The sequence below is a fragment of the Rutidosis leptorrhynchoides genome, chromosome 5, assembly GCF_046630445.1.
Source record: "Rutidosis leptorrhynchoides isolate AG116_Rl617_1_P2 chromosome 5, CSIRO_AGI_Rlap_v1, whole genome shotgun sequence".
Lineage (NCBI taxonomy): Eukaryota > Viridiplantae > Streptophyta > Magnoliopsida > Asterales > Asteraceae > Rutidosis > Rutidosis leptorrhynchoides.
The window spans coordinates 427,952,247-427,965,984 of NC_092337.1; the positions used below are offsets into that span (position 1 = coordinate 427,952,247).

General features: G+C 34.8%; 3 protein-coding genes and 1 long non-coding RNA gene across 4 annotated transcripts; 2 read left to right on the forward strand and 2 right to left on the reverse strand.

The window, feature by feature from the left end:
• Window positions 1-2,314: 2,314 nt before the first annotated feature.
• Window positions 2,315-3,784, forward strand: LOC139850486 (uncharacterized). Its single transcript, XR_011760048.1, has 2 exons — window positions 2,315-2,604; window positions 3,323-3,784. It is a non-coding gene; the product is annotated as an uncharacterized lncRNA (long non-coding RNA).
• Window positions 3,785-4,241: 457 nt separating this feature from the next.
• Window positions 4,242-6,914, forward strand: LOC139850050 (adenylate isopentenyltransferase 5, chloroplastic-like). Its single transcript, XM_071839645.1, has 4 exons — window positions 4,242-4,288; window positions 5,247-5,734; window positions 6,223-6,533; window positions 6,894-6,914. The coding sequence occupies exons 1-4, from the start codon at window positions 4,242-4,244 to the stop codon at window positions 6,912-6,914; spliced, it is 867 nt and encodes a 288-aa protein (XP_071695746.1).
• Window positions 6,915-7,181: 267 nt separating this feature from the next.
• LOC139850051 (PRA1 family protein E-like) lies at window positions 7,182-7,781 on the reverse strand. Its single transcript, XM_071839646.1, has one exon. The coding sequence runs from the start codon at window positions 7,779-7,781 to the stop codon at window positions 7,182-7,184; it is 600 nt and encodes a 199-aa protein (XP_071695747.1).
• Window positions 7,782-8,761: 980 nt separating this feature from the next.
• Window positions 8,762-12,512, reverse strand: LOC139847100 (beta-amylase 8). Its single transcript, XM_071836704.1, has 11 exons — window positions 12,075-12,512; window positions 11,356-11,586; window positions 11,214-11,276; window positions 10,932-11,135; window positions 10,663-10,857; window positions 10,397-10,561; window positions 9,994-10,254; window positions 9,695-9,904; window positions 9,395-9,614; window positions 9,199-9,289; window positions 8,762-9,095 (listed from the first exon to the last, which is right to left on the reverse strand). Exons 1-10 carry the CDS (start codon window positions 12,399-12,401, stop codon window positions 9,264-9,266), a joined length of 1,902 nt encoding a protein of 633 aa, XP_071692805.1. The 5' UTR covers window positions 12,402-12,512; the 3' UTR covers window positions 8,762-9,095; window positions 9,199-9,263.
• Between the last annotated feature and the right edge of the window lie 1,226 nt (window positions 12,513-13,738).

The window sequence follows — 13,738 nt, forward strand, 5'->3', positions numbered from 1 at the left end:
TTTCAAGTTAAGTACTGCTTCAAGTGGAGTCATGAACACTATAATGACAGTGTATAAGACTGAAAATTAACTAAACAATTGTGCCATGGTGGTTAGTTTAGTTACTTGCAAAATGGTTATTGACGAATATGTCACTTAATATTTTGGTCTGCATATGATGTGCTTGGTGAGTGCAGTTTGTTTACAAAATAGTTTAGATTTATAATTATAAGTCACTTACCTTTTGCTCCTACTGCTTACCTTCAAATTCTTAATGTGGTGAGTGCGATTGTGCTTTTTGCCTGCTCTTATCTACCTTTTAATCCCTATACATGTCTTAATTTCACCAAGTCTGTTGCAGTTCTTGTGATCTGTTTGAAGGACATACGGTTCCTTCGTTGGATGTTAGATGCACTCAGAATGCCCGAGCCCAAGCTCACTGATCATGATGGGACTCTGCTGTCTATTTAAAGTTTGACAATTTTGGGTATGCTAATTTTCTACTTTTTAAAAGATCTCTGATTTTGTTCATTAAATTTTTTTATGTATATTCTTTATTTTAGTGTTAATATGCTTTGAATACTCCGTATATTACCCGATTATTATCGTGTATGCGTATATTTATGTTAGTCAATTACGCCAAGTTGACATCATCACAAATTATGTTTATCCAAATTTGCAGCAACTAAGCTTCATCTTAAGAGTAGTACATATTAAGATGATAAATACGAGCTAATAAATTAAGTTAATAGTTTACTTCGAAAATTTGAGATTCTCATGGTGACTTTCATGTCTCTTTTGCGGTAGGTCATTACTTGAAGATGAACCAACTAAACATTCAAACGAGCCCAATGAGAACATAGTTCTAGGAAGCAACATGAGATGTTGGCTTTACAAAATACTGGTGGCCATGAACAGAGCCTGGAGAGCTCAAAATATCTTAAAATACATGCTTCCGCTAGGGAAATTCTATTAAAATGCGTCATGTTCATAGAAGTTACAAAATTTCATATGCAAAATTCCTCGAAGTCGCGGGTTATAAGCTAGTTTTTTTTTTCAAATCAAAGCAATGAGCACGTCCATCACCGCTTGCCAAAGAAATGACCCGACTTCTGATGTATTCCGATTACAATTCCCGTTGAAAGCTTCATTGATACTTAGATTTCTCACATTCCCGAATCCCCGTCATTTATCTACCCGCTCCCAAATATCCAAGGCATCCTTGCACATGACTAGTGCATGTTCCACGTTTCTAATTCATCATCACAAATGGACACATCGGACCGAGTTTAAATCCATACCTCTTTGTCTAACTCAATCGTAACAGAAAGACAACATTTTTTAGTACGCCAAATAAAGATCTAGACTTTCTTAGGGACTAAATTGTTTCTAGATGTCCGCGTTTGACTCGGCCCAATCTGCAATTGTTTACCTTGGATTAATGATGTTAAAGATCTTATTTTAATTTGGCATCCTGATAAGCGTCATGTCTACTCCTTAGTTAATTACAATTTTCTTTGAACTTATTTCATTTAAATTAACGTCACATCAACATAACCCTTCGTTAAACACTCTATTTAACAATGTCAACAAATATATCTCACGATAAATAAAATGTACAATTACAATACGCAAGTTACAAAATATCAAACAAAATAATCCAACCATCTCAAAACACAGTCAAATTATTCACAATCCTTTCACTAACCATGCCCACTTTATCATGCCTATCTAATGAAAGTTTTCACTAGCGCAAATCATTTTCTAAACTCATATTTAACGTAGATATGAAGTTTTCTTAATAACAAACAAAAAGGGTTCGTTAAGAATAACATTTTCTAAGTTTCATATTAATAGTTATTGGATAAAAACACGTAATTTAAAAAATCTCATCATTATATTTTATTTTGTTACTTTATAGTTCTACTTTTTATTTTTTATTTATATTTTTGTCTCTCAAATTTAATCTTATTTGAAAGGTGTTTAATATGCTAATTTTGTTCTATATATACCAGTTCTATAAAATTTAAAAGCTTAGAGTAATTCACCAGTCAACCCACTTGCCGACAATCTGTCCATCACCAAGGCAAACTTCATACATATTTACACTTTTACCATTCCTCATTTTACACCGCACATTTCTTTACAAGGATATTTTCGTCACTTCCCCAAAACGGGATCCCTTTTCTTCTTACCCTATTTTTAACGACCGATTGATAAATTCGCCAACGTCGCACCGACTTTTTACACCATTTCCACGTGACACAATTTCATTGGATCCTTTACGCATTAAATAACCTACCTGCACTATATTTCTTTCACCACGAAAGATAGGGTTCATATTATTCCTATGTTATTGCATACGGCTTCTTCTGTATCTATATGTTCGTGTTTCATTACAGCTGCCTCTGATTCGCTTGGTGCAGGTCGGGAACGGTATCGCCGGAAAACTCCTCAGATTCATTTCGATCAACTCCGATCCCGACTTGCATCAAGTGAATCGGAAACTGCTGTAAATGTTTATCAGTAGCCGTCATGCTATTAAATGAGATATGTATACGTATATATGTATATGTATTGTGAAAGATGGAGATCCTGATTTGAGCTCAGAAAATATCACGAAAGGTTTCATTAATTTAATTTAATTAATAATTGAGGAATGAAATTATTGCATTTTGCTATTAATTTTATGATGTTGGTGGTTTGATACCTTGATTGTAGATGTATAATGATTGATGTGCCAATTGAGCTAATCAATTGAAAGAAGTTGATGTCATTATTTTGTATCGATCATAAATACAGTGTATTTGTAGCTGTTAACCTTGATTGTATAACTAATATGCGTTCATGTGAATAAAAATATTATTTGTTTTATTTGATTTTGAATCTTGTTATGGTTTTATGCTATTTTTGTTCTTTACTATTTTTCATTAGGGCTGGAAGTTGTTTTCTTGCTGATTTAGGTTATATTTTTGTCTGTATATTGTATATTTAACAGGAGTTGATTGAGTTTATGTGTAAAAAAGACCTTGCAAATAAGTGATCAAAATTCTAAATTAATGTTATTGTATACATGTTAAAACTAGAATCAGATCATACTTTCTAATACTGATGGTAAAACATAACTTCTATGAATATATGTGAAGTCCTTTTGTAAGCTAGAATCAGATTGTAAACTTCAATTCATATGCTTTTACTTTGGTTCTTAGTTCTTTATTATATTAGATATCTGAAGTTACTGCCTTTGCAAGGGAGACTACCAAATCACTTGATTATAGTATACCTATTTTTTTATTACTGCCTATTATTTTGTTTGCATAGCATTATTCTTGGTTCATTGCAGGAATAATTATGTCACTTGTGCTGTTCGTTGAATGTTTTATGTAAGTTTGAACGAGCGAGGGATGGTTACTTGCAGCTTGCTTTCTAATACATACTGCAATGCGCAACACCTATGTAATGTTCAACTTTAGCACGCCACTTGCACGGGTGGATCTACAAAGTTCCTTACCTTGACATCCTGAACTTCAATTTGGATGCAAATGCACAAAGATCTTGGTTATTGGACACAGATAGTGAGAATTATATGTGCAGTGTAGAGGGTTAGGTGGAGGAAGTTTTTCATATAGAAGAATCTTTGTTTTGAGGCTGTTAATTATTGTATAGTGTACAAAAAAAAAAAACTGTGTCTATTTTTTGGAAAGATTAATACTCTCTACTCTGTTTCTGTAATGCTTCGATGTCACCTGTAATGTGTCATGTTGCTATCAAATACTTGATCTATATCTACCTGATTTTTAATGTCTTCTAAAGTTCATTAGTTTCATCGAATGTGTTAAATATCTTTTTCATCTGAAAACGGATCCATTCCTTGGTGAAAACTTAATCATCAAACACATTAGAGACCTCAAAAGTCGAAGTCACAAGCTTTTTCTTGTTCAGGTTACTTGGGAGAGCGAGTAATCCAACCTCATAACGCAGCCAAGCAAGATTACTCCCCTTTCCCCCCTGACGACCACAAAATTCAAATTTGAGACCTCTTGCAAGGGGGCTTATTCTTGAAATTACATTATCTGAACCTCTTGATATGTTACTTAAAACATGCAGATGATGGTGTGGCTAGTAGTAAGCTAGGCATATCAGTTTGATACATGAAGACCTCAAAGATATTTACTAAAAAAATTGAATATAACTTACGGCTAATCGCATGTTTCGTGTCTCTCACGGATTTATTTCAATCTAGATAACAATGGTCATTGTCAATGGTTATCGAGTCTCTTACGGATTTATTTCAAACTAGAGAACTACGGTCATGCTCAATGGTTATCGTGTCACCAAATAGAACAAGACCAAAGTCACAAGTACTTTGTTAGAGAAGAATGGGAGTCTTAACAAGAAAGATTCTAAGATAAACACTGTGACCTTGAATAAAGTTTTAAGGCTTTATTAATATATAATTTGGTCAAACTGATTGATGAAAATGTTGCCACCTTAAATAAATTCAAGCATTAGAAAAGTATGGTCTTTATAACATGTTAATATTACATTGAATATGCATCTTTTGGTCATGGAAATAGTCTCTGTTTATCAAGACCTTTTGCTGTTGACCACAAAATATATATAGTGAAAATTTCATTTTTTTACACCAAATTTTACCTCCCTCTCACGCCTATAAATGGTTTCACATATTTTATGAACATTATTGTGAGATTATCATTTACTTCTTGATCAGATTCAATAACTGAATTTTGCATTTCTTTTCCTTTATACAGTACTCATAGTATATACTTATATTTAAGGTTTCATAAGTTTTGAAATTTCATATAGCTTTTCTAAGATCTTCCTCCGTCAACTTTATAAACATGTAAGCTCATCTCGTGTTTTTTTTTTTTTTTTTTTTTTTTTTTTTTTTTTTTTTTTAATCGAGTGGTTTTCGTAGTAAATGGCATCTTTAGTTAGGCCTTATTAGTACATCATCATAAGTACACTTATGTACACATAAATACTTGATAGTTACTACTATACAAAAACAGATAATCGCTTAATGTGTGCAGCGCGCACATAAATATTTATGTAATGCAGCGCACACGTAGATACACAGACTTGTATGATTGCATGAATGTGTTGCATCTATGTATACTTCTAAAGAAAGTGGCTCTGAAAGTCTGAATATTGACTATTGTTCTTGCTTGTTATCATTTTATGAACATTTACATTTTCGAACAAAGAAATTTAATCTCATTTTCCTATATTTATCGTTTTTGAAGGTTTTCTAAGAGATATATTTCAATCACCTCGGAAACTCGATTTAAAAAGCAACCAGTCATTTTCATTATGGGAGCAACGGGCACTGGAAAATCTCGTCTAGCGGTGGACATTGCCACCAAATACTCCGGCGAGATAATAAACTCCGATAAGATGCAAGTCTTCAAAGGTCTTGATATCGTCACCAACAAAATTACAGAACATGAAAAGAAAGGTGTGCCACACCATATGTTAGGCCATATTGACCCTGATTATGAATACACTGCTCAAGACTTTTGTTACGATGCACTAGCATTTATTCGACGGGTAGGTAGGTCGGGTAAACTACCCGTGATTGCTGGTGGATCAAACTCTTTCATCGAAAAACTTGTCGAAGATCCCTTGTTTGGTTTTCTCTCTAAATATGAGTGTTGTTTTATATGGCTGGACGTTTCTGTACCCGTACTGTACTCGTATGTTCAACGACGTGTAGATCAAATGGTGATTGAAGGTACTTTATTTTCTTAAATTGAAATAATAAAAAACTACTCGGTTGGTCCTAAAGTTTGTTCAGAATTTCACGGACGGGGCTAAAGTTTTTTCTTGACGCGGTTGTCCCTAACGTTTGCACATGTTGTGTGGTTGGTCCGCAAACGCTAACGACCGTTAGTCAAATACCCTCATGTGAGAAGCACATGTGGTCAGTTAACGGAAGTTGACTAACAGTCTTTAGTGTTGGGGACCAACCACGCAACATGTGAAATGTCAGGGGTATCCACGTCAAAAAAAACTTTAGACTCATACATGCAATTTTGAACAAACTTGTGACCAACCGCGTAACTTTGTCTTTACATAATGGCGTTACAGATTGTGAAAAAACATAATAGACATACATGAAGGAAAAAGTTGAAAACTTTATGTATAATTTTCTTCTGTAACTTCATAAATAACACTATTTTTTGGGGGAAAAAAATACACTAATGCTGTAATTCTACGCAGGACTTGTTGATGAAGTGGGAGGTATATTTAAGCCAAACGCTGATTACACAAAAGGTATACGTAAATCGATTGGTGTTCCTGAACTAGAAAACTATCTGCAAGCGGAAACAGAAGTAAACAACAAGACAGCTGAAAATCTACTGCAAGTTGCAATTTCTGACATAAAGTCAAACACATGTAAACTGACCGATTCTCAGATATCGAAGATCTGTCGACTAAAGGATGAGCTGATGTGGCCGATCAATCGTGTGGATGCGACTAAAGTGTTCAAGAAACGCGGTAAGGAAGCTGCAGCTGCATGGGAAGAACAGGTGCTACAACCATGCTTGAAAATAGTTGGTGATTTTCTCAATGGCAACAGGAAATTTGTGCAGAATCATATTTATTAAAATCGGGTGATGATCCGTACACCATCAATATTATCCATACACCGCAAAACATGCATTAAAATGTTGTAGTATACAGCCGCATTTATAGTGGTGTATGGATAAATTTTGGTGGTGTACGTGATACTCCCCATTAAAATACATTTTATAAGACATCATAGATAACATAACCTTTTAATAAAAGGATGTTTTGAACTTAGAAACATCAATAATGTACTATTATTTCATTCATTTTATAATTGTTGTTTATGTTTATTTATTGATTTTAATTTTAATTGATTTCAGATTAACTCTCCATTTTCATAGTAATTTCATAGTAATGTACCGTTGTATCCATATCCATAATTACATATATTTGAAAGAAAACTAATGGTAAACAAATTGTTACAGCATAGAAACAGAGAAATTTGTGTCTCATTTACATTTAGACAACATTTTATCAGTACTTACATAGTAAGAATGCATATAATAGTAAACAGTCATCAAATTTATCAAACACAAAATTGCAGCCTACAAGATCAACCGAAATCAAACACAAACATTTTGAATTAAAGCCTGAATTGTTCATATGGACTAATTGCCACCAACAACAGAAACCAACCCCGAATCATTAGTTTCCTCTTCATCAAGAAACAAGTCATCGGTGCTTCTTATTCCGGCATGTACCACCACAATTGCCGCCCCAACGCCTATAGCCACTAATAGTATCACTCCCACATCAGTACAAGCCAACGCAAAAACCGTCAACAAACTTAACGCCATCAGGACAACACGGTCATCAAACACATGGTTAAAAATCACAACAGGACTGCGAGGATCGCGAAAGAAGTAAAGGAAAAACCAACCAACAAATACTATCAAAAAAGTAATCATTGAAACCGGTTGATAAATAAGGCTAAGAAAAAGTATCAAAAGGATCACCATAGCGTAATTGACTCGAAAGTAATTTAGGTTTCTTTTTATTCGACGTGTAGCATCATCGTAGCTTATTGGTCGAGTAATGGCGGTGTAATTCAAACATTCTTTCCATGGACGACGCCTAGCCATAAAATTTTCGGTGTGGAACCTTGCACGTGCGATCAATGTATTAGGTGTTGATGGTGGCAACATTTGATCAGCGACTGGGGTGCTCGTTGGGAGTGTGCCATAACCAGAGCTTGTACTCTTCGACATTGTTAGATCACTAACAAAAAAACTTTATATAACAAATTGTGTTTTAGATTTAATATTAGAATGTTAGAATATTAGAATGTAGATTTAGAAAGGGTCACAAAGGGAGAGATGTTACAGGAAGTTAACTTGATCATTACAATGAGATCAATGAAAAGGAAAGGCTTTAAGTTTGTATGTGTTGTTTATGGGTTGCATAAAAACATAGTATAAAGTAGAATTTAATTTACCAAAATTGGCAAAAGTTAAAATTTTGTTAACTGTGTTGAGTATAAAATGGGAAATGGCCGTTGAATCTTTCAAATTACATTTATGGAGTTTTAAATTATACGAAGCCACATTTGCAATCAAACCGTAATTTTAGGCAAACTTCTTTGATACGTGTCCCAAAGAAGGAAAAGGTATGTAATTATGCCATTAGTCACATACATTATTATCTACATTGCATTCCTATTGTTGTGCTAACCAATGATTAAAACGAGTGTTGCGGTTGGCCCAGCTTCAATGGGGCGGAAAGGGGAAAAAAATAGTCATTGAAATTGAAAGAAAAAAAAACATAACACTCAAAACGACATCTCAAAGACAGTAAAACAACGAGAAATGGATGCATGGTTAACATATAGTATACGGAGTATTACTCTATCATTAATCATATCAAAAAGTTATTATAAATAAACTACTTTCCAGGTCTAATTATGACATTCATTCAACATAAACATAAAACATGGTGATAGAGGAAAATCTGAAAACGCATCAACCATGATGAAAATGATAGATCCACTATGTTCATGCATTAAATACTTGTATTGTGAAAGTACTTAATGCCCAAGTGTGGTAAATCTATCATTTTCAACCGTAGAAATATCACCGACCATTATCAAAAGAGGAACACTTTAAAGTTTAAACTAAAAAGTAAAGCGCACACATGGAAAGCAAACAAGATTTGTTGAAAGCCAATTCCTAGGTTCCAAATTGATGTGAACTGGTGGCATTATTGACAGAGTTAAGAGTTACATTTCCACAACTATGGTAAATTGTTACAAATCTTTGGGCAAATATTCCGCCGATTAATAACAAAATATACCATTTCTTTGACTAACTTGTTAAGAATTAGTCACTTCCTTACACAAATAGATGAAATGTGTGAGTTCTGATCTAGCAATATCAGCAAAAAGACACTGGTACTTGAAGAAACTGAGCAAATGGCTTGCATAGATCCGTAGTTATAGCTCCAGCGAATGTGCAAACGAAACGTGATAAAAAGATGGATATGCTATGATCAAAATGGCAAATAAGTAGCAACTCATTGATAGCAACCTGTAAACAAATCAAACAGGTTACTTTTTAATTGCACTGTTAACATTCAATTGGATGTATATAAGGTTACAATAGACACACGCTATGAGCACTGTTGGCTCACCTTTGTGACCAACTCTGGCATTTAAATATTCGTCACAAAAGCCAACTTCTATGATAAATTAATAATCACATTTCTGTTCCCACATTGTCTCCTAAAAATATTTCATTGAAGATCATGTCAGTAGCTGAAGAAATTGAAAAAAGCCATAAATCAGAAAGAAAAAGAAGAAGACATATTTGAAATTGGGACAATGTACCATGCATGAATCCAATGAAGTGGTCCAATTCTGAGAAGAATATCGTTCTTTCAACAAGCGGTATTGGCGGTTGAAAAGTAAAATAAGCAAAGTGATGATGATCCGGATCATCGCTTGGCTTTGCAGTCTCAACTAATCTCATGAATACTTCTTTATCATAACATGGAGATGCATTTTGACCCGCTACAGTCAAACCTACATCCCAAGCTGAATTCAATACCTGTAACAATATTAAATATTCAAATATAATAATAAGGAAATAGAAAACAACTGAAGCGAGCTTATTAAAGATCTTGTAACCTGCCAAGTCAACCCTTTTGGATCAGCAAGTGATTCATAATTTCGGTCATAAAGATGAACCCCTGAGCACACAAACTTAACCACAACCGAGTATTTCTTGAAGAACTGAAACAGAGCCGAGTATCCATCCTGGTTAGCGGGATTATAATATCCAGCTGTCAACTCGGCTGCATGGCTTGTAGATTTATACCACCAATAAACACCCGGAATCTTCCTAGACAAAAGTTTATCCGATTCAGCCTAATAACCTACGAGTAAATAGTCGACAAACCCTTGTACAAATGCTGCAAAATTATTACCTTAACAGATATTTGAATTTCCTCAAACGCAAGGTTTGCAAGAGAGAGCACAGTATTAGCATGATCTATTAAGGACTGAGCATACCATCGGAGAAAGAAGCGCCCGTAGTAACTGTCGTAATCACCTTTTTCACAGAAGAAACCGGTTTCGTGCGGATGGGAATTATAACTACCAGCATTTTCGGGACATCTGCCCCAATTATCGTGACCACGTAGATTTGAAGCTTTACATAAACTCTCTTGCATATATTTATCATAACACTGCAAAATACTAGCACATTAATAAATCAATATAAATACATTTTCACCAGGTATCATATACATATTAAAATACGAATACATTTCTTAAACTACAATAAAATACACACACACAAAAAAAAAAATACACGAGTTTATCGGATACCTGGAACTCACCAATACCAGGATAACTCCATCCCATTTTTTCTGAAAACGAGGGATATTTTAGCTCCCCCGCGGGTCCCAGTCCTATTTCAATTCCAGTTATAAGACCTTCAATAAACATATCATCAAATTCTGTTCGGAAGCTTCTCATTACATCAAAATAGACCTGCCACATGAAGACCATAAGCATAAACATCATATATTTAAAAAAAAAAAAAAAAAAAAAAAAAAAAAAAAAAAAGATAGTAACTAATATGAGAATATTACCTCAGCGCCACTTCTTCCTTTAAATACTCGTTCTTTATCGATACCCCACGATAAACATTCGGTATTTCTTCTTCCTTCACGGTCTGTAAAGAAAATATCATTATTTTCTTTCCCGATATCAAGAACCCACTGAGGGAGTGATACGGGTATTTCCCCATTATCATTTCCTCCATACTCGTGAAACGCCAAACCAACCTTCAAAATTAAACTACCCACATAAACTTTCATATCAATGATAAAATCATACAATGTGTTTCAAATCTTGATACCTGTAATTTCAGCTCAAATTCATGGATGATGTTGAATAGTTCCCGGTATCCAGACCAACAATATTTCTGTGGGCCCTGGGATTCAACGATGCCCCACCAACAATCTACAAATACACCATCTACACGTAACGATTTTAGAAACCTTAACTCCTTTCTAACAGCATCACGATCAACCAACTGGCAGAATTTGTTGATCAAACCAGTCTACACAATTATAGTATGCATATTGAATTAATTACATACATAAGAAAATAATTAAAGTATAAATGACCAATCACTTACTCCGAGCATTACATAAACAGGGACATATGCAGTCCCTATATAGTTAAATCCATCTTGCATAAGCTACAATCATCAATTTAAACATCAACAATCTGTTAGACATTGTTTTAACAAATAATTGGACAACTTAAACAACACAAACCTGATCAGTCTCCAAACAATCATCCGAATTATTAATGTGACTGTCACTGTATCTCTCGAGTTCCGAGCCACCCCTAGCAGAAACCGCAATCGAATCAAGTGAAACAGGCGAACGAGAGTCATCTATTTCGAGAACCGATGATGGAAAATCGATCGATGCTTTCACAGAATAACTTTTTAATGAACCACTCGATACTGGACTCTCTACAGATCTTGTTACATTACACGCTCCCTGTTAACATATCAAATCTCATTAACGTCACAATGTAAATGGTTAAGTATTTTAAATGTACCTACTTCAGATAAAATCTATTGCCTGAATCATACTTTCATACATTAAAGCTTACTGTCGTTATCGAAATTTAGATTTTCTTTTGTCCGTGTCGATACCTCTTATGACTTGTAAACCAATAATGTTGCACTGGTTTGAATGATACGAAAACTTACATTACATGTCAACAAAAGTACCATTTACATTATGAAATGAGCCACTGGATGCACAAATTAACAATAACTACATACATTATATTGTATTTTAGGGCAAATTAATCCAATGTAGTATGAAACTATTTTTGTTCCATATATTCAGCGCCAAAAATTGGTATAATTGGATAGTACATTCCGATGTAACTGCTAAACCCTAATTTGTGGTAAAATAATTTAAACAAAAAAAATAAAATAAAATAAATAATGACTTGAAATGATAAAATGAGATGTTACTAATTTATTAGAGTGAGTGGATTGACGAAAAGTGGTGCCATCGGATTCAACGGTCCAACCAGCTTGACGAGCAAGGGCGGCGAGTACGTCGTTCATGTCGGCGCGTGCAGGTAACGGAAAGTTACCGTACTGACGGAATCCGTTAAGCATGCGACTGGTGATGGCACGGCGGTGGCGTTCACGGAGTTTAGTTCGTTCTTTTTCTTTCTCTCTTTCGATTCTAGTGGCTCTAGGGCTGTTGCTGTTGGTGGTGGAAACACCCATCGCCGCCGCGGCAAAACCACGTGGCAGCCGTTGTAGAGGTTGGGAATGGTTGTTATTATTCATATTTGTTGCATTTTATTGTTGTCACTGGTAACATCAGTAGTACTGATTAGTAGCCATGGAAGCAATCATACATGAATCCAAAAAGGAATTGATTGGAGATTTGGAAGGGATATTTTGTCGACACAAATAGCTGTAGTATTACATGAAAATACAATATTTAACATAATAAAAGTTTATGAAGACAATAATTTTGTTTGTACATATATATTATTAATTTAATTTTTTTTTTTTAAAGGCAAGTAATTTTTATTAATATAAAAAAAATACACGAAATAACTAGCAAGAAACTAGTCAAGACACGAGACCACACCCCAACGCGCAATTGAAAAACGCATAACACACAAAACTCGAAACTAAAGGAAACACAATAGCTCGTGGACAATACACGACATTAAGGGAAACACCGCGACTAGCTGAAGAATCTATGTTTCCGAATCCGAGGACGCGCATGAAGAGCAACAAGAGCAACAAACAACTTCATCATCGTTCTCTTCCGAATGTTTCATCAGATTCTCGATAAAAAAATCTAGCATGCCATCGAAAGTTATCCCGTCGTCGGCTACGTTTCATATTTCTCCTTCCCCAAACATATTTAATGAAATGACTTTTAATCAATGGATGGACTTTTCTCTTTTGAACACGAAAACGAACTACCGTAGTAGATGTTAAATTAGAGATTACGTTATGCAAATCGACGCAATCCCTTTTGTTTAAACTAGGATCACCCACCTCACGTTCATCTTCTGAAACAAAGCCCAGCCCATTTGAGATGGTAAAGCCCATCACGGGATTCGAATCTGATGGGCTTCTACTTATATTTTCTTCGCCTAATGGGCTATCTCTGGATTGCCTTTTAGAATCACTGAATGGAGTTATTGGGGTTTTTAATGTTGAATTTATTCCATCACCTGGATATGATTTTCTATACGCGTGTTAGTACCATTAAATCCATCCATCACTTTAGGAGACATACCTTTAATAAAGTTGGTGAATGTCTCGTCATCTACATTCTCCAAAGTAGGTTCATCATTGCATTTTTGAAAAAATTTCCCAACCAACTCATCATCTTCTATTCTATCCGTTTCTGGTTCGTGGTTACCTATGTTATTGTTGTCGGAACAGTGACCAACGTCTTCATATTCTTCTTCATCTCCTATTCTATTCGTATCTTTAATATCATCCGCATCATATGTGCGGCCTTCATTGGAATTTGTAGCAGAAACAGAAACGTTTGGCCTTTGGGTTTCACCCGACATCGGAGCATCGTCTGAATAAATATCCGGTGTGGAGACCGCAGCCGGAGAATCATCGGACGGAGCCGGAATAAACTCACCATC

Excerpts from the sequence above, each read along its gene's own strand:
- LOC139850050 (XM_071839645.1), top strand. The coding sequence starts at position 4,242 with ATGGTTATCGAGTCTCTTACGGATTTATTTCAAACTAGAGAACTACG. Across the intron at positions 4,289-5,246 it reads TTTCAAACTAGAGAACTACG|GTTTTCTAAGAGATATATTT; the intron begins GTCATGCTCAAT and ends TCGTTTTTGAAG. Across the intron at positions 5,735-6,222 it reads AGATCAAATGGTGATTGAAG|GACTTGTTGATGAAGTGGGA; the intron begins GTACTTTATTTT and ends AATTCTACGCAG.
- LOC139847100 (XM_071836704.1), bottom strand. The coding sequence starts at position 12,401 with ATGAATAATAACAACCATTCCCAACCTCTACAACGGCTGCCACGTGGT. Across the intron at positions 11,277-11,355 it reads ATTGTTTGGAGACTGATCAG|CTTATGCAAGATGGATTTAA; the intron begins GTTTGTGTTGTT and ends TGATGATTGTAG. Across the intron at positions 10,255-10,396 it reads CTGGTATTGGTGAGTTCCAG|TGTTATGATAAATATATGCA; the intron begins GTATCCGATAAA and ends AGTATTTTGCAG.
- LOC139850051 (XM_071839646.1), bottom strand. The coding sequence starts at position 7,781 with ATGTCGAAGAGTACAAGCTCTGGTTATGGCACACTCCCAACGAGCACC.